Source organism: Acipenser ruthenus, chromosome 2 (assembly GCF_902713425.1).
Source record: "Acipenser ruthenus chromosome 2, fAciRut3.2 maternal haplotype, whole genome shotgun sequence".
In the NCBI taxonomy this organism is placed as follows: domain Eukaryota; kingdom Metazoa; phylum Chordata; class Actinopteri; order Acipenseriformes; family Acipenseridae; genus Acipenser; species Acipenser ruthenus.
This window is the reverse complement of record NC_081190.1, coordinates 57114049-57134543: the sequence shown is the minus strand read 5'-3', so window position 1 is coordinate 57134543 and position 20495 is coordinate 57114049. Positions and strand designations below refer to the sequence as shown.

Below are 20495 nucleotides of genomic sequence, written 5' to 3'. Positions count from 1 at the left end.
TTGAACTGACAGTCAGTAGGAACGCATGGATAAAGTATAGGGGTCGGTGAAGTAAAAAAAACACAGTGCCTGTGTTTATACATTTTTTGGTTTTCCCTGTAGAAACTGATTATTATTATTATTATTATTATTATTATTATTATTATTATTATTATTATTATTATTGATAACATATTTATTTGTTTATTTATTTATTTTTGTATACCAGGCACTTTTTTCACATTTGCAAATTTTCAACTCATTAAGCACATTGTTACACAAACATATTTTTTTGTTGCTAATTTTGCTTTAGTGTATACAGAAAATGTTTTGCATACTTTATATCTTTTATACTGTTTTGGAATGTGTCCCGTAATAATGATGTCATTGCATCTATTAAAAACTGATCATCAGGGATCAGTAGACATAACCATGTATTTAGGTTTGCAAAGTATGATCTGGTATGACTACTGAAACCAGACAAGACACTGTGACAAAACATTACTTCACTTACTGTACAATTATAGGCTAACAAAATCAAATTGAATTTTCAGTATGTCTAAGTTAATGTTTTTAGAAGTTCAGATGCATATAGTAAAACCTTTGATCTTGTATACAAAAATTAGATATTGCATTAAGATTTAAATGGAATTAATTTCATTTTAATGGAACTCTTTTTTTTTTTCTTTTCAGGTACAGCTACAAATGTCTACCTCACGGTTAAAGTGTGATTTACTGTATTTACTACAGTGAAGCAGGTTATAAAATGAGCTCCAGTGTAGAAAGGTATGTATTATAGCGACTCGTTTTAAAAGCTGTATTTAAGACATTTTATAGTGACGATGCCAACAAATATATGTGTATATCTGTTATAAAGAATGAATAGGTATCTTTGTACTTATCCAACTGTTCTGTTATTTGTTCTGTACTCAGACAATTGATTCAAAATACAGTAAACATTTTTTTTAAAAGTTTTACATTTGTGTTAATGCAGTATAATTTCATGAGACAGCAAAGAAATTACAATAAATTATAAAACAAGCACAGGGTTAATATAGTTAAGAGTAAAATAAAATGTGCACTTACATGAACTTTTACTGGTTTTATTGCTTGTTTTTGAAAGTCAATAAAAGGGCAATTTGATTACTGGATAAGGGTATGGCTGTTGCTATATATGTTTCCATTTCATTGCTTGTTTTTTTATTATTATTATTATTATTATTATTATTATTATTATTATTATTATTATTATTATTTTCATTTTGTGAACATTTAAGTTCAGTTCAGGTGACCATTTTCTTAAGTTGTATTGTGTTTTGACGACAGTACCTGTAGCGTATTTGTTTGGCCTTGCAATACCAGGTGTCTGCTTTTAACTTTACATATTCAGATTTTCTTTTATAAACTCGCAAATGTCTGTTCTGCAGCCCAGCTACCTTTCTGCCACTGCTGATGCTATGCATACTGTATGCAGTTTCTTGTTTGCAAGACGGCCTGCATAGGTGCTTACTGCCATTTTTGTTGAAATTGTGTGGATCCTCACAGTAAGCTTACCATCCTAGAGAATACAACAAATGACCACTGAAAATCTTCGTTACACTCAGAGGTTGGGAAGGTTTAAACTGTCTGGTTTTTAAAAAAGACAAGCAGACGAGCTGAATACAGAAAAGTACTTCTGTAGTTGTGATATTGAAGTCCAAAAGCCTTAACTTTTAGTATTACTATAACACTAGCACCATCTGTTGGTTATTTTTTTGTTTACAGGATGCTCCTCCAGAGTGAGCATGCTCCTGCCCACATTATATGGAACAGAAGATGCATTTATATGTTTCATTTCGGCTATTTACAATAAATTCAGTAAATCTGACTAAATCTGTTTTTTTAATGACACTGTATGCTTCATAGAGAATAAGTATATTGTGTACAACTAAAATAAAAAAAATGCTATGTTGCCATGGAAACAGAATGCTATATTAAAAAACATATACTGGTATATCCTTATAATCTTCATGTACATACGTAGGTAAGTGGAAAAAATATATTCCTATAATATTCATGTTCCTACGTCATGACACTGCCTGGTTGGCAGCTTCATTTCAACCAAACCGCTGCCAGTATCACTCTCACTACAGTACAACAGAGAAGAAATAATACATTCAAAATAAAGACGTGGGACTGTCAACCAAACAATGACGAGAACTCGGAAACAGTGCGGTTCAAAGCAATAACAGAAACATTTCAGGAGACATTTTTTAAAGAGCAACAAAATGAAAATACCAGGGAAGAGAGACTTGCTGATATAAACCTCGCAAACTACATCATGTGTGTTCAGTGGGAGAAACAAAATAAAGTAACACATGCAAAATATCCACTATACATGTTTGTCTGAGAGTTTTAATATAGCACCCATTTTGTTCTACCTTCACTAACGTCCCGTGTGGTCATTTCACTCAGTATAGGTTTTGCCAGCTGTATCGCACATAGCCGTGTGATCCAAGCACGGCGAGTCTGTCCTGCAAACCATCCTAGGTGCGGATAGGTGATGTTACATTTTTTCTATATATGTAATTGAAAATATACATTATTTCATCAGTTCATGAATAAAAACAATGGAAATAAAATACTTTATTCTACATTTTTTTGTTAATCTATAAGATTTGTAACAGATGAAAAACTGACAAACAATAATACAATAATATAGAACTGTGTTATTCGCTTTTGTTTGTTTTAAGAAACATAGAATATATATTGGTCAGAATATATTATTATCACATAATAATATGCACTCATGCGTTACCGGCCCAAACCAACTGGAGACGTCTATTACTGTATGATAATATATTCGGGTCCATACATTATTATTATTATTATTTATTTCTTAGCAGACGCCCTTATCCAGGGCGACTTACAATTGTTATAAGATATCACATTATTTTTACATACAATTATTTTTACATTATTTTACATACAATTACCCATTTATACAGTTGGGTTTTTACTGGAGCAATCTAGGTAAAGTACCTTGCTCAAGGGTACAGCAGCATTGTCCCCCACCTGGGATTGAACCCACGACCCTCTGGTCAAGAGTCCAGAGCCCTAACCACTACTCCACACTGCTGCCCCACGTTGCGATGCAAAACATGATTCTATTTGTATTACAGTACACTCTGTTTATAAGAATCACTGATATATGAATTAACCACATATAGTGATCAAAACCCCTGGGACAAAATCATTCCTATACTAACCAATGTAAAATAATCTGCTTGTAAGAGTCAAGCAATGCGCTTATAAGAATCATTTTGGGTCAGACTGACTACATGTAATACGGTACTTGATCAAGTGCAATGATGTGTACAGGTAATAAAGCTGTTTTTGAATTTGAATTTGATCACATCTCTCGTGATTAGGCACATACGCAGCGTGGATAGTGCAACGATGCAGGAAAGACTGCATTGTTTGTAATGAAACGTGAATGTGCCACTGCATTGTGCAGGTGTGTTTTTTGTGTTCTCTGTTAATGAAACTCTGTTTCTATAAAGTGAATATACATTTATTGAATACATACTGAGTACAGCACTGTTATTGTGTGATGTGCATGTAGAGGAAGTGGGATTGCAGAGCTTTGCATCTCCGCTTAGTGAAAAACTGTGAGATTTGCATCGCAACAGAAAATAAGTAAGTCACAGATGCTTAAATGCAGTGGTAGTTCTGACAGTAAAATACTGTACTGTAATGTCATTTTAATTCAAAGGCCATTACACTTAACACCGCACGGTGGTTAAACTAGGCACCCTCATGTACTGTAGTAAAGGCGAGGACTTGTTTTGATGTATTTTCCTCAGTGATTGAGCACCATTGACATTTGTATACTGTATTTAAACTGCTGATGCACGGAGGTGCTTTTGCTAATTGTAATGTGACGTGGTCGAGGGCAGTGTAAATGATCAGGCTGGAGTCTTGATTTGCAGTTTAAAGTGGGGAAACAACCGCTAATAAAACAAACAAACAAAATAAACCTAGCTTTCAGTTGGAGAACTAACTAAACAATACTTCATGTTGTCCCTATGCATACATGTGGGAACTCATGACATCTAGTGGTCAACCCATTCCACTGCAGGGAACAAAGCTTTCATTCTCAACCACAGTAATCATATTATTATTATTTTATTATTATTGTTTATTTTTTAGCAGACGCCCTTACCCAGGGCGACTTACAGTTACTTACAATAAATAATTACAGTACAATTAAGAGCAAGATACAAAATACAATGACTTCAGTCCTAATAAGAGCAAATACAAAACACAGTAGAGGAATTAGCTGAGTTCATCGAGAAAGTGAGTGAAAGTCACAGTACAATTAGCAGGAGTTGACAGGGAGAGGTTAGTTGGACAGCGTGAAATTCAAAGGTGTTAACAGAGATTGAGTATAGGTCAGAGGGGACAGAAAAGAGTAAGGAGGGAGAGAGGAGAAGACCAGTCCCACCTTCCCGTCCAGTGAGACGCAGAGTATGGGACAGGACGTAGAGAGAGGACAGAGCAGCAGGAGTTGCAGTGTTATCAAGAGAGCCAGATTTCAGTGAGAGCAAGGAAATCGAGAGAGAGGTGGGAGGCAAAGGCAGAGATGAAATCAGCTTTGTTAGCAGAAGAGAGTGACAGTTCCAGAGAGCACCAGAGAGAGTGGGAGGGGGGGAGAGGCAGAGGGATGAGGTTAGAGAGGTTAGGGGGACAGCAGCAGAGAGAGGACAGAGGACGGGAGTGAGAGGACAGAGTAACAGGGATGTGAGAGACGGTCATAGCAGGACAGGTGAGACAGATATGTACAGTAGTAGTGGGAGCAGGCGCGGTGGGGGGAGGGTACAAACCTGTCTAATAGTTGGTGTCTTCCAGAGCGCTGCTAGGTTCGGATTTTCTCCAACAGCCTCTCTTCGCAGGTCTTTCCTCGCTGGACTCCCACAGCTAGACTCCCGGCTCTTTGGTAGAGAGGCTTTTCGGTTGGCTGGTGCTTTGTGCTGGTGTACAAATAGGCTAGCTGTATATTATACTAACTAGATGGATAAAAGCTGTGTGTAAACCAATCAAATTGCAAATCAACCTCTATTCAATTTAACTACACTCATCTGGTACTAATCACAAACAGTACATCACCTAATTAAAACAACACCACCTTTATAATGTTACTTAAATACAGCTAATGTTAATTACTTGAAGCAGGATCATTTACCTATCTGCCTCTGACTGGTTACCTGTAGACATATCGGTCCACTTTTAAGAATCAACTGCTTATACGAATCAAATCATCTGGTACTGATGTGATTCTTATAAACGGAGTGAACTGTATATCATGAGGACCAAGTTCAGTCCTTGGTACGCATGTATGTATATATGTGTTTTTGACATTTTACTGATAAATTATTTCAGTGTACATGTACTCTGTTTCAGAGATGACAGCAGCATTTTTGATGGGTTGATGGAAGAAGATGACAAGGACAAAGCTAAAAGGTAATGAAAGCTAAATACTTTCATTTTACATGATAAAAATGATGTATAGGGTATAAAGCCTATTGAAAGAAAAAAAGGTAAGATGTCTTTGGGCACTTTTTGAATAACCTAAACCAGGGGTACAACTAGCTAAATGACACATTTCCATTTTTTAATACTATGTATACGTGGACTTCTTTGGGGATTTGTTCACTAAGTTATTGTTTGTTTCCTTTCAGGGTTTCCAGAAACAAATCTGAGAAGAAACGCAGAGATCAGTTCAATGTCCTCATCAAAGAGCTTGGCTCCATGCTCCCGGGTAACACCCGGAAGATGGACAAATCAACAATATTACAGAAGAGCATCGACTTTCTACGCAAGCACAAAGGTACCTGTTACCGTCATGCATGTTTTATTTATTCATGACGATTCTGCAAGAAAGCAGAATAGTCATGTGAGTGTTCAGAGACATTATTTTATTTTTTAGTTTAGTTTAAACCTTCATGTGAATATATGCGCTGTACTACAGGTAGCACAAAACATTTGTTTCCTGACCAACATTTCTGATAATACTGTATATGAAATAATACATTTTATGCAACCATAACTGAATCTTTTTTGTATTTATTCTTTTTTTTATTTTAGAAATTGCTGCACAGTCAGAATCAAGTGAAATACGACAAGACTGGAAGCCTTCGTTCCTCAGTAATGAGGAGTTTACACAGTTAATGCTAGAAGTGAGTGTATCACGGGGAATCTATGAAAGCTACAGCCCACAAGAAGTGCTTTTAGCAGTGCCAAATATAGCAAGTCAGTTATACTGTAGGTTTGAGCTTATCGCAGCTTACAGTTTGTGGTGACTGCATTGAACCATGATGACTTGGTTTTGGTCAAATATTGAAGTGCTTGTTTCACAGTACTGGCATTGAAAAAAGGAAATGATTCACTAATTGTTAAATATGTGTGGCGTGTGCAGTTGTGATGTGGATAACTATATTTGCATGTTGAATGGACAGACAAGTATTAGGACAATATCTAGGCCTACATGTATGATTAGTGATTATTTAGTGTCCAATGTCCAAAGCTCAGTGTACAGGATAGTATAATGTGATATTCCTACCAAGCTCTGAGACGCACATAAATTAGAAAGATACTTGCGCGACATGTAAAATCTTTCTTTAACTACATGCTTTTTTGCATTATCTGCAGGCACTTGATGGATTCTTTCTAGCAATAATGACGGATGGAAATATAATATATGTTTCAGAAAGTGTTACCTCCTTACTTGAACACTTACCTGTAAGTATAAAAATAACTGCCAAATTCAAGTTGGTCATATGATAATTGGGTTATTTTCAAAATACAGTTAATGTAAATGTACTGCATGTGTAAAAATGACAACTGTAATTCAGCGTGAATTTCTGATTTCATTAGTGTGCGTATTATAGCACAGAAAGATTTATAATGTATTTTTATATTGGATCTTGAATACAAACTATAGTGGCTTCATATAGCTTTTATTTTGTAATAATCCATATATGGTTAAAGCTGTTCCTGTTTCCTCCTTGTGCTGCACTTGGGAGCATTGCCAGTGTGTTTGTGTAATAGCAAGTCATGTAGCTCCTCTATGTGTACGCCAGTAGATCTAGAAGTCAGCACTGTTGCAAGAGGAGTTCTATTCTCTGTAACAAATTACATGCTCAGTATGTTTAGAAAACAATATGTTTTAATAATCAAATAATTGTCTTTCAGTCTGACCTCTTGGATCAGAACCTGTTAAATTTTCTCCCAGTGGGGGAACATTCAGAGATATATAAAGTTCTGTCTACTCAAATGCTGGAAGGGGAGACTCTGACTCCAGAATACTTAAAGAGTAAGTACTTTTTAAATATATTGTTACAATAATAATAATAATAATAATAATAATAATAATAATAATAATAATAATAATACAGTCTGCGCGGTTTTGTCGGGATTCCTCGGCAGAAGTAAAAATATCCTGAATAAGCGTCTGTCCCAGTTAAACGAGAGGCCTTAGTCACCCTTCTTTTGTTTCTAAATGGAAAGAAAAAGAATGACATTACATCACATTGATTAAATGTTAAATACAGAGTTTAAAATACGAGTCAATTATTTTATTTTTTATTCTTAAACAAAATGAATCGCTGTTTTTTATTTCTACATGAAATGATAAAGAAGGCGAGGCACCTGCGATGGCAACTTTCTTTGCATCAGCAGCAACCACAAGAGACTCCAGCTCCTTTAACAGTTTAACGTGGTTTACGCAATTACGCACACGTCACAGCATAAACTCAGTGCACTGTGGTACGCGAACCTGTCTTGCTCTGAAAAGTGATCTCCGTTAATCATTTGAAAAACTGTAGCCCCGTTAAACAAAGTGACGTCCCAATTAAACAACATAAATAGCATTGGGAAGAACCGTCTCCCATTTAAGCAGAAATCCCAATTTATCAGTATCCCGATTAGGCAGCGCCGACTGTAATAACAGATTTAAAAGTTTAATCAATTACCATTTGTACTGATGTGTAATTACGATATCCTACATCTTATGTTGTAATGCAATGTGAATTTCCTGCCTCTTGTTTGTTTTTCAGCAAAAAATCAGTTAGAATTTTGTTGCCATATGCTAAGAGGAACAATAGATCCTAAGGAAACTCCTGTATATGAATATGTTAAATTCATAGGAAATTTCAAGTCTTTGAATAATGGTAAGTAAATATAGTCTGTTAAGCCATGTTTACATGTGTGGTCTATTTATATTTTAAATCTTTAGAACACAAAGTGTATGTTATTTAAGTGCAAATTATAGAAAATAAATTAGTGAAGGCAGCACTCTGTATAATTAAGATTCTGTGATTCTTGGTAGTTTTCTACTGTGAATGATGTTCTTTAGTTTGGTACAGAGTATTGGCAATGAATATGTCAATCCCTACATATATTTCTTGTAGTGTTCATTTTTTAATCAGATATTTTAATAATTGGTGTCCTTGAAGGAAGCCAGCCTTCCTGTAAAATATAATGTGATCCTGTGTCTCGTTTGCATTGCTTTCTTGGATTAATATCAGTTCATACAGCCCTTTCCAGTCAGATTCAGGGCACTTGATTCAACTTTGATTCTATTTACAAATGTTACTGGTGAATATATATATATATATATATATATATATATATATATATATATATATATATATATATATATATACTGTATATATATTTCAGACTCATGGAACAGATTATAAAGCAAGGGTATGTTTCAGCAATGCTCTGAAGCATATAACTTTGTAAACTGCAGTACTTATCAAAACATAGACATCATCATGATTGATTTGAATAAAGAAAAGGTAATCTTTGTTAAAAACAACTCTCCTGTTGTTTTTCATTTAGTGACGACTTCCACACGAAATGGCTTTGAAGGAGTTATACAAAGGTCCTTAAGGCCACCATATGAAGACAGAGTGTGTTTCATAGCAACCGTAAGATTAGCTAAACCCCAGTTTATTAAGGTAAGTTACCAATTTAAATAAGTGTTGCTTGTTCCTCTCAGCTCATTAGAATCCAAAAAATATCCTAAATTGGGTCCTGGGTCGTTAACATGGCATTGGAATGCAGAGAGAGCTATGCTTGAGAGACTTTAGCACAAAGCCAGTCTCTCACATAGGCATCTAAACGTACCTTCATTAATTTGTATATTTACAAATTATATACATAGAGTTGGATTAATGCAACTTTTACATCAATATGTGTAATTTATCCTGGTAGCTATTCTAGCTGAGTTCTATTGGCCAATGGTAAACCTAATCTTTGCAAATACATATTGCTTTACAATAAGCAGGATGCAATAGTGCTATTTTCTTTTTTATTTTACATAGGAAATGTGCACTGTGGAAGAATTTAATGAAGAATTCACATCACGACATAGCTTAGAGTGGAAGTTTTTATTCTTGGATCACAGGTGCGTTTTGTACAATTATAGTACTCCTTGGATTTATTCCCAGCATGGCATTTAGCACAGTTCTTCACAATGAAGGGCAGATTAACTTGTACCACTCCATATATGATGCATCTGTTACTTATGTTTAACTGTGAAATGTAAAATGGAGAGAGGAGCATTTAGTATGAAAAGGTTTCATGTGAAATATTTATTAGCTATTCTGCATTTGCACACACAGACATACAGTTTTTTTTTTCTCATTGTCAGTCAAGTCACCTCATTTTAGTTTTTATTTTTTATTTCTTGTATTTAATCAAGGGCACCCCCAATAATTGGATATTTACCATTTGAAGTTCTTGGCACGTCTGGCTACGATTACTACCATGTGGACGACCTGGAAACTTTGGCAAAATGCCACGAACACTGTAAGTTGATACAGCAGAACATGGCACATGCATGGTTCTGTTGATTTGAATATGCAGAAGATAACTTGTCTGAAATAATATTAGGGGTGGGCACCAATATCGATATTTCTATATCGTTCGATATCGATAATAATTTCCATATCACGATATCGTGAGATAAAAAAAAAATCACGTACGCTTGCAGAGACATGCTTTTTATTGCTAATACTGCTAAAAATGCAAACGCAGTATAATTAAGTTTATATTATATTAAGGTTTATTACAACAAACCCTATACATACCAATCATTGTTAGTCTCGTATTATTTACATTTTAGTCCATTGATTGACGTTTTTCTTTTTCTAAGAACCCGATTTAACAAATGTATTTCAAACATTCAATAGTTATAAATCAAGAAAAACAACAAATCCACAATCTGTGTACCCTCTCTCGTATGCGCTACTCCCGTTTCTTCACCTGTTTTCTCTCACCAGCCAATCCCTTACCGGAAACTATATCCTGTTTTCAAAAAGTCTGTGCATCAACTAATTCAGAAACAGGACTGTCTTTTTTAAAGAGATACACACCTAAAAACAAACATAATAAACAGGAAAACCGGCTTAAATAATTTTAAATATGTATTTATATATATTTTCCATTCAGAACTTCCTCGCAAGGTACCAAATGCTATTTGCATGCTACATTAAGCACTATTGGGATTATTGTGAGATACGCACATGTGTCATTGTGGTTCATTGCATTTTTTCCATGCGATTTACTTACACTGTTATTAATGTATTTCTAAAATGTGAACTTTCGGTATTATAAAGGAGATGTACTTTTAAAACATCAAAACACATCTTAAAATAATGCAACATTCAGCATGACACCATGCTTAATACTTTTAGATGTGTCATGCATTTATACGCAGAGAAGATTACATTACTTCCAGATTGGCTAGCCTGCGCAGTGAAGTATAGACATATTTCGGTTTTGAGGTGGCTGATGATGGCATGGAATAGTAAAACAGTATAACCAGACCTTGTTTTTCTCCATGGATATTGTGAAGCAAAGCAGCACTAAGTTAAAGTAAGTTATTGCTTTTCTTATGTAAATATCTGTTAACATCTATATGTATATATGTTTCATAATGCATTTGTGTTTATTATATTTTTCTGTTGTTTGGAAGACTTCGGTATTATCAAAATACGTGCACGATATCGATATACAATTTTCATATCGATGCCCACCCCTAATATATATATATATATATATATATTTTTTTTTTTACAGAGCATGAGAATCTATATATTTTTGCTACAGGGTCTTTTAAGTGGATACATTAGTGAAATTTGTTAAGTGCTGCTTGTTCTAGGAGTTTGACTTCAACCAAAGAGTCATTCAGCTGGGTCTGCCTTTGTGACAGCTAGTCATATAATGCAGATTCCTTTTCAAGTACGAAATGTAATGATTCCCGAATGGGATATAATCTCTTATAGCCCGAATTGCCCGAGCACGGTGTGCGTCAGACGTCGTCTCCACCCCCAGGAAATAAAGATGAGTGACACACAAGGCTCAGCGAGCTCTGACTTCTCGTCAAAACTAAGGAGAGAAGTTGATATATTAACTGGTGAGCAATATGTTCAATGGGCTCATACAGTTGATATTTCCCATATCACATGGCTGTGTGATATGGGAAACATGCGCTCGTTAATACCAGCATCAGAGCACTACCCCAGTGTGAGCTGTCAAACAGTAACACATCACAATTATCTAGTGTGTACTTGATAAAGAAACCCCTTCAGAGCCCTCCACTTTTCGAACATTGAAACTACCTCGGCAACAGGCTCTGTGCTTTAAATCTTTGGGCCCAACTGCATTTTCCATGAGGGAGTCACCGTAAACACCTATAAATCGGCCACCTGAAAATCTCTCATGCAAGATGCTTTGTAATACACTCTGATTCTGACTGAAGGTAAGCCACTTCTCACAAAAAAGTACACAGAAATGTTAGCAAACACAAACTAGTTTTTCAAGTTATCGAAGTTGTTATTATTTTAAATAAAATTATTTCTGCTGTTCACTCTGTCTAATAACTCACTGATGTAATCTAAATAGAGTAAGCCTCCCACAACAAGCAACACAGAACTTTAGAACCCTGGCAGGAAACAAATTACTCACCAGAGGTTATAAAAAATACTGCATGGGGTAGTGTGTGATTAATGAGAATTTAATGCCCACCCTCGGGGTAGGATGCTTGGACCCACCCACTTTTGCATTTAAATATTTAGCAAGTTTTGATTGTTTTCTGTTTTTCTTTCATAAACCCAGTGCATGTAGGTGTCTGTTTGTATCTGTACACAGATGGTACCTGCATAGCTGTCTGGCCATGTCTCTTTAGCGCAAAAGCTGACTGCAAAGACAAGTGTTAAGGGCTTTTTAGTTACACTGTGCTGTCGAACTGGCAAGAGCCTTTTTCAACCAGAGAATATTTCGAGTGTGTCTTTGCCGTTGTTGTGTCTGCTTTTGCTTCACTGACAACGAAGGCCACGAAGCCACCCAGGGCGCAAGCTGTGTGGGGAGGGGGGGGAATAACTTAGTTTAAAAAATAAATAAAAATTTATTAACCCTATGCTGACGACTCGCTTTAATTTCATGACTATAGTCATGATGACGTTCCTTGTCATATGTCAGCTGTCCAATCACCAATCTTGCTTTTGGGTCATAGCCATGACTACGGTGAATGTCCCTGTGTAATTGGTTTAGGCCTGCGGTGGGTGGGACACGCCTCCATTACAGCCGCGTTCAATGGGGAATGGTACTGGCACTTAACTATTTCAAACGTCTGTATCTCCCATTCCACATGTCCAAAAGTGCTGGTCTACAACTCATATAAAATCTAAAACTGGGAACAACTAGTCGTCTTTATTGTTTACTGTGGGTCTGTGTTTGATGTGTTGTTTTTTTTTTTTACCAATACAGTATTTGCAAGTTTCTTCTTTTTGAATGAATAAATAAATACTCAACTTCTTGTGTGGCAGGATAATATTATGTTTCCAGTTTCAGTTGTCTTACAGCTGGTCTGCATTCGACATATCAGCTCTTTTTTGTAAATAAAATACACACATCACAAAACCTTGTGTAGCTCTGCAACTGAACAAGCTATTTCAACTCTGATTTCTGATTTGAAATCCTTGTAAAATTGCACAGCTCCAATATACTTAATACCTTTCTGTTGATATGTCAGGGTTTAATTTCTGATTTACGGTTATCAAACTACAAGCGCTAAAACAGAAGGTTGTCCTATTCATTCTTAATTATGGTCATTCTGCGTAGGCAAAAGGGTTAAATACGACTGGAGCAAAACAGTTACGCAGCATCTGACAGTTCAAGTGTGTGCTGATTGGTTGTGTCATTATTTTTATTTTATTTTTTTAACAGTACAAATTTACAAAAGAAAAAGAAAATAGGCAGTATTGCTATCAACATACAATACATATTATATATCATTATACATATCCTAACTCGTATATTGTCGGAAAAAAAAAATGGTAGGGGGCGCAAATATTCTTGCTCGCCCCAGGTGCTAAAATACCTAGTTATGGCTCTGACAAAGGCTACAAGATTAGTCTAGTAGCAGGCGATCTGCAGCCCCTGTCTGTTAAACAGTGCATGCTTGCAGTTGCCAGTGGCTTTTTATAGGTCTTCACCTGCACACCTTGTCCTGGTTACACAGTCAGTACCACTCGCTCCCGGTACCAGGGCTGAGCCGGTACCAGTGACCTGTTTTCAGTACCAGGGCACTCCAGTCAGTACCAGAGCCAGTACTAGTGACCTGGTCGGCACCAGAGCCGGTACCAGTCACCTTAGTTGGTACCAAGGTCGGTACCAGTCATCTGGTTCATACCAGAATCAGTGACCCTGTTCCGTTCGGTCCAGTTTGACACTGACAAAGTTTTCAGCACCAATCAGTTTACTGTCTGTTCTTGTGCGTGTACATTGTACGGCTCAGAATGACTCACCCCATTTGTCCCCTGCAGTGTGGTCAACAGAGTCTCCACTCCCTCTTACACCAGAGCTAGGAAGCGATCCTCTGAGGGGTAGGAGCAGGACCAACAGCCCGCGCTCCTCTAAATTCTCCTCTTCATCCTCTGGCTTGGAGAGCTCCCCCGGTCCTCCACCACGGAAGAGGAACCGAAGCCTCTGTAGCAGGCGTTCCAGCAGTACTGACCGGGATGCGGGGCAAATGGAGAAGCTTTTTAAAGCTATGGACCAACAGCAGTCCCTTTTGACAGAGCTGCTGCGAGGTTCTCCCGTTGTCTCAGTCCCCAGGGTTCAGGCACCATTTCCTGACCTACAACCAGCGCAGAAGGACATCTTGTCCCTTGCTGCATTTGAGGACATGGACACCCAAGAATTAATCTTTCATTCCGAGGACACGGAATCAGGTATCTTGGCTCCCATGGTAAGCCCCTCCCTATTGGAGGAGCTCACCTCCCTTATCAGACGTGCTACTACGGCCCAGCAGATGCCTTGGGCCACAGAAGATGAGCATAAATACTCTATATTTGATATGGCGCCCGCTGCTGTGCACCAGTGCCCGGCCCCCCCGGTTCTCCCTGACTTTTTGCATGAGGTGCAATCGTCCTGGGAGCACCATCAACTGCCCCGGTTGTCTCAAGGCCATTGGACAGTTTGTATAGGGTGCATGACACAGATAAGCTGGGCCTTACCCAGTTTCCGCCTGTTGAGGCTTCCATGCCTAATCTAGCCTTGCTGCAAAGGGACGTTTCATGTCCCAATAAGCAATGCTGTGTCACTGAGATGATGCAGAAAAAGGCCTATGCGGCCTCAGCATTTTACATGTGTCTTACAGTAGCATACTGGTGGTTTACCAGTTACAGCTGCTACAATCTCTGTCCTCTGATTATAGGCCCTCGCCCCTCCAGTTGGACAAGCTGAGCCTGGTCAGTGACCAACTGTTCTAGTTGTCTAAGTACAATGCTCAGGCGTTGGCAGGATCATGCCTGCATTGGTGGCAGTAAGAAGGCAGCTCTGGCTTGCTCAGGCGCGAGTGCCTGACAAGGACAAAGCATCGTTATTGGTTGCACCTGTAACACCGGGGCATACGTTTTGGGCTGGCAGTGGATGAGATGCTTCCAACCTAGGTTGGGGCGCTGTCTAGAATGGCTTATGTGTACAGGGTTTATGGGTCTCCACATAAGTGTTGTGGAACTGCGGGCAATTCATCTGGCCCTGCAGCATTTTTTCAGGGAGATGCAAAGGAGATACGTGTTGATCCGTATAGACAACACCACAGTGCTGGCTTACAGCAACCACCAGCGGGGTTTCAAGTCTCTGTGTCAATCGTGTTGCCTGGGAGCTTTTGCTATGGGCTCACGAGCACATGCTTTCAGTAAAAGCAGTTCACCTGCCAGGGGTGAGGAACTGGGCGGCGGACCTCCTCTCGAGAGGGAGCCCTCACAGTTCGGAAATGGCAACTTCAGCCAGAGGTTGTGAACTTCATCTGGGAGTCCACCTATTGTCCTCATTGGTATTCCCTAGTGGAGAACGGTCACCGGCTCGGCATAGACGTGCTGGCCCATAGATGGCCCAGGACACTGCTCTATGCTTTCCCACCATTGCCACTGCTTCCACTGTGCGTGGTGAAGATCAGGCAAGATCTGGCTCGGATGCCCCTAGTAGCCTCAAAGTGGCCCAGGAGAACCTGGTTCTCGACACAGCTCTTGTTCGGTCAGCCGTGGGAGCTGCTGGTCCATTGCGACCTGCTAAGCCAGGCATGGGGGACTCTGTGGCATTCAGACCCAACAGCTCTGCAGCTTTGGGTCTGGCCCCTGAACGGAGACATTTGAGCTGCCTTGGGTTATCTGACAAAGTCATTGAGACTGGACCCCACGACTTGCCCCATGGCATATATACTGCAATTTCTGCAGGACCTTTTTGATGAAAGGAAATCTCCCTCCACGCTTATGGTCTACCTGGCAGCTATTTCAGCGTTCCATATTGTTTATTTGTTTCAAGTTCCATGGGCAAGCCCTGTCTAAACAGCAGCTGTTGAGGTGGATTGCAGACACGGTCAGGAATGCATACGATCTAGCCAACCTGCCCCCACCAGAAAAGGTCACTGGTCACTCCACAAGATGCCTTGTGACCTCCTGGGCGTTATTCCAGACATTTGCAATGCTGCAGTATCGGCCATGCCTCATAGTTTTACCAGGTTCTGCTGACTGAATAGATCAGCAGAACCCTGGTTTTGGGACCAGAGTGTTAATAGCAGCCACTCATTCTGCTTTTTAAAATTTTTATTGTGTTCCACTTGAAGTCCTGGGGTAGTTAGCCATACACCCTTTTTTGGACTTTTGGTGTTAAATGCTGAAGTTACTCAATGTAACCCTGCAGCATAAACACAGTATGATGGTTCTCTCTCACTGTACTGTGGACTTATCGGTCCTCGGCCAGAGTGCTAAAGGCAGTTTATCTTTCTTTCTTTCTATTATTATTATTATTATTATTATTATTATTATTATTATTATTATTATTATTATTATTATTATTATTATTATTATTTATTTCTTAATAGACATCCTTACCCAGAACTAATCAGAGCTTTTTACTTAAAAATATTTCCCAACATAAAACCAATGTCACCTTACAATAATTGATTTTGAGTTTCAGTGTTTTAAAATAAAATATCAAACAGAATGAAATTTCAGTGTACCATTTGTAATTCAGTAATATGAGAGAATTGGTCAGGGGTCTGAATACTTTTGCAAGGCACTGTATATATATATATATATATATATATATATATATATATATATATATATATATATATATATATATATATATATAGTAAAGGATCCAGTAGCTCAGTGCGTTTGTATCACCGGTTTCCCGTCCCACTAACCGGCACAGACTCAACACAATTGCAGGCAAGTAAGTTTTATTTACAATATTTACAACAATAAATCAATTTCTGGAAAAGTACTTGCCCTGTACGGGCCACTGACTAACTCACTTCTTCAACCCTCTCTAAGCTACTTCAAGCTATGGAAATCGAAGAGCACTCCAGGGCCTTCAACTGTCGTGAGTTAGTCCGCAGGTGAGAACAGGGCAGCTTTCTCTCCTAGAGCTGTCCTGGGTTACAGGTAAGTGCAGGATGGATCCCGGTAACCCAGGTAAGTACACAGTAGGTTCCCTCCACTGGAGTAGTCCTGGAGCATAAGCATGTACTCAACAAACTCCCTCTATTGGTGCGATCCTGTAACCCAGTTATGTACACGCTGAGCTCCCTCTGCTGGGGTAGACCTGCAACACAGGTAAGTCCAGGACAGGCTCCCTCTGCCGAGGAAAACCTGTAACACAGTAACATACAAAACCAGCTCCCTCTGTTGGGGTCGATTGGTAACACAGGTAAGTCCCAGACAGGCTCCCTCTGCTGGGGTAGACCTGTAACACAGGTAAGTAGAAAACCAGCTCCCTCTGCTGTAGTCGATCGGTAACACAGGTAGGTCCCAGACAGGCTCCCTCTGCTGGGGTAGACCTGGAACACAGGTAAGTATAAAACCAGCTCCCTTTGCTGGAGTTGATCGGTACCACGGGTAGATCCAAAACAGACTCCCTTTGTGGGAGTAAATCAATAACAGCAGTAAACACAAGACCGGTTCCCTTGGTTGGGGTAGACCAGTAATACAGGTAAGCACGGATGGAATCCGCCTTCAAGAGGAGCACCAGAAATACAATTGCAACAGCCCAGACGTACCAAGGAGAAAACAGAGATAGCACCAGTTATATCCAGGCTGTGGAGATGGACCTCCGGCAGCCAACTCCCGGTCGTCCACAGAAGCATACTGTATTCCTCCTCAATACGAGCGTCCTGTGTTCAGTGTTATAATAAAGAGCGTCTGATACTTCCCGTCTCAGAGTCCATTTCTTTTCAGGTTACTGTTTCAATGTCTTTTCAAAACATAAACAACAGGTTTAGAGTTTATTCTTTTGGGTTACTATTTAGCGTCGCTTCAGGACGTAAATAACCATTCCCCTTTGGGTTGTAACATAAAGCCCACACTGCCATTATGAGGGCGTATCGCCGCCGCGCTGAACCCAGCATTACTTCTTTTTACATCCTTTAAAAGTGGAACTCTTCACATAACCCCAGTAAAAGAAAATAAATAAACTTTTACAACAAAACAAAAAGGCTACCTCAACCAGAGGAAAAATCGTGTTTTCTTATCACTAAACACTGCCAGGATTTAACGTAACCCGATAGCTTTTACCTTGCGTTGTTTTCTCAAAGTACTTGCGTTTCCACACTACCTTCTTGTAGAACAGCAGGCCTGTGTTCCCCACACCGCCCTATGGCTCTGACCTGCCTCCTTTTAAACCCAGACCCCCCCCAATTAATTGGCAGTAGGAGTCCTGGGTTGAGTAGTTTTTCTCACAGCTCCGCCATTCCTTAAAAGCGCCACTACCCTTTCCTCACAATATATATATATATATATATATATATATATATATATATATATATATAATTTTTTGTTGTTGCTGATTCTTTACATCCTTTTGAAATATTCCGAGTGATGACAATACTGGACATTGTAGTCTGGGACCAGATTAATTGATGTGAGTTTCTAATTTAACTATACATTCTGGAATCACCACCAATCTGCAATGTATACTGTTCTTTTAAGTATATAAATGACAACCAATATGTTTCTCAAATAGATTAATTATCTATCTGATTACTTTATCTTTCCAATATTCATTCATAAAGGGTTTTTCATTGAATTGTAGTTGCAGGTTTCCCCAAATCAAGTCTGATTCTTGTTGGGTTTTTTTTCTCCCAAATTGAGAAACAATGTTATTAATTTGCTTGGAGTAGTGAAGGGGAATTTTTAGGGGGATCATATAAAGAAGATATGCTATTATAGGAAAATCCCCATCTTAATAACTTCTATCCTCTCTGAAAGGGAACATTTTAATTTAACCCAATTTTCTAATTTGATTTACATTTTTTTGCTAAGATTGGATGGAGATTTTATGAGATCATTTTCTTAGTCATTGTGAATAGTGATACCGAAATATTCAGCCAAATACAATTATATTTACTATAAACTGAAAAGCTTGGAAATTGAAAACTTCTCAATACATTTATTAAAGTCTTCAGTGTTACAATGCAATTTATAAGAGTAAGTTATTGTAAAAATTAACATATTCATTATTAATCTACGGATTTTGTTTCTGCAGTATATTGTTTGTTTTAGATCTGATTGCAGAAATAAACGATGTTTCTTTGACGTGCTTAATAAAATTAGAGAATAATTTACCTGACTTTTCCCAAAAGAAGTAATAACCTCTTTTTATACAATTTATGTAAAATACTGATTTAGTATTTAGAAGATTATTTAGTTCAAACTTTCTTTACCAGTTTGGAATAGTTTTTATTTGATGATCAACCTTTGAATTTCTCATCAATGTTTTTGATTTCCACCTCCAAATCAGATACTTACTTCATTTTTTCTTTTCTTGTTGATGCAGAAAAGGCAACAATCCTACCTCTAGGATAGACGTTTAATGTGTCCCATAACATGAAAGGGGATGCTTCTGTATTTATATTAATATTTATGAATACATTTAGCAAATGTCTTGTCATATATCAAGTAGGTGCTCAGCTTCATAGTTAATGTAATGGGGGCATCATGGTCTGATAATGCAATTGGTTGAATTGAGGTACTTAAAAGTAAATTCCCTTACAGATATATGAAGGGTTCTCCAACAACCCATGAGACCAATCTCTTCACACAATACATTAACAGGATTTATATTGTATGTGGTGAAGTGGTTTTTGTACTAAGTACAAGCGATCAATATGTGCATTAAAGGTAGTGTTGAATTCCCCTTCTTTGATTACAGGTGCTGCCCCCAAGTAAATATTTATTTTGAACAGATTGCAGAGAATGGATTATTTATGTTAGGTGCATACAACAACTCCCCTAGATTTCGAATTAAGGCAAGATACAAATACATGGCCCACTCATCTGCATTTCAGTTAGAGAGACTCCTCCTCAGTGAAATGTCTTTTGCAGAAAGGCAAAGTCACAGGTTTTTTTTTTTTTTTTTTTTCTTAATTGGATAACATTTGTGTACGTTTTACTGGACTATAAATACCGTTAACATTCCAATAAATTGCTTTTAACACAAACAAATGATCCGTTATCGAACCATTTTCTATTCTTAATGCTACAGTTGTATCCAAAAGATATCTTCGAGCTAAAACAGCAATTGTATATAGATTCACAAACTGGAATTTTAACTTGACTGTAATGTGTAAAAAGTAAACATTTTAAATTTAGAGGAAGTTCAATGGAAAAGCTTACATTTACAAAACAAGTTGACACAGAACTGCCAGCTAAACAACATGTAGTCGCACTAAAAAATAAACTAAGAATAAAAGGTCTTGACCACATCTCAGAGTGGGTAAAGAGCTATGTAGTGGGGAGTATGTAATGCAAAACATTCGATAGTTAAGGGTTTGTTAAATTAATTTAGTATTTAAAGGAAATAACTTAATATGTGTATCATTTATATTGTAACCATTTTAAGAGCATGTAAATTATGAAACATTAAATTAATAAGTTGTTTCTAGTCTAATAATTCAG

At 37.8% G+C, this 20495-nt stretch overlaps 1 protein-coding gene across 5 annotated transcripts in view; it reads left to right on the top strand.

Moving 5' to 3' along the window:
- Positions 1 to 20495, top strand: part of LOC117409483 (circadian locomoter output cycles protein kaput-like) — a 71529-nt gene that overhangs the window by 39900 nt on the left and 11134 nt on the right. For all 5 annotated transcript variants that reach the window (XM_034015622.3, XM_034015620.3, XM_034015621.3 and 2 more), the window contains 10 exons: positions 673 to 765; positions 5422 to 5481; positions 5700 to 5848; positions 6106 to 6197; positions 6670 to 6759; positions 7213 to 7333; positions 8076 to 8189; positions 8866 to 8984; positions 9351 to 9433; positions 9731 to 9837. In XM_034015622.3, the coding sequence (XP_033871513.1) occupies positions 746 to 765; positions 5422 to 5481; positions 5700 to 5848; positions 6106 to 6197; positions 6670 to 6759; positions 7213 to 7333; positions 8076 to 8189; positions 8866 to 8984; positions 9351 to 9433; positions 9731 to 9837 (955 nt within the window). In that variant the 5' untranslated portion in view covers positions 673 to 745. The remainder of the gene's footprint in view (positions 1 to 672; positions 766 to 5421; positions 5482 to 5699; positions 5849 to 6105; positions 6198 to 6669; positions 6760 to 7212; positions 7334 to 8075; positions 8190 to 8865; positions 8985 to 9350; positions 9434 to 9730; positions 9838 to 20495) is intronic.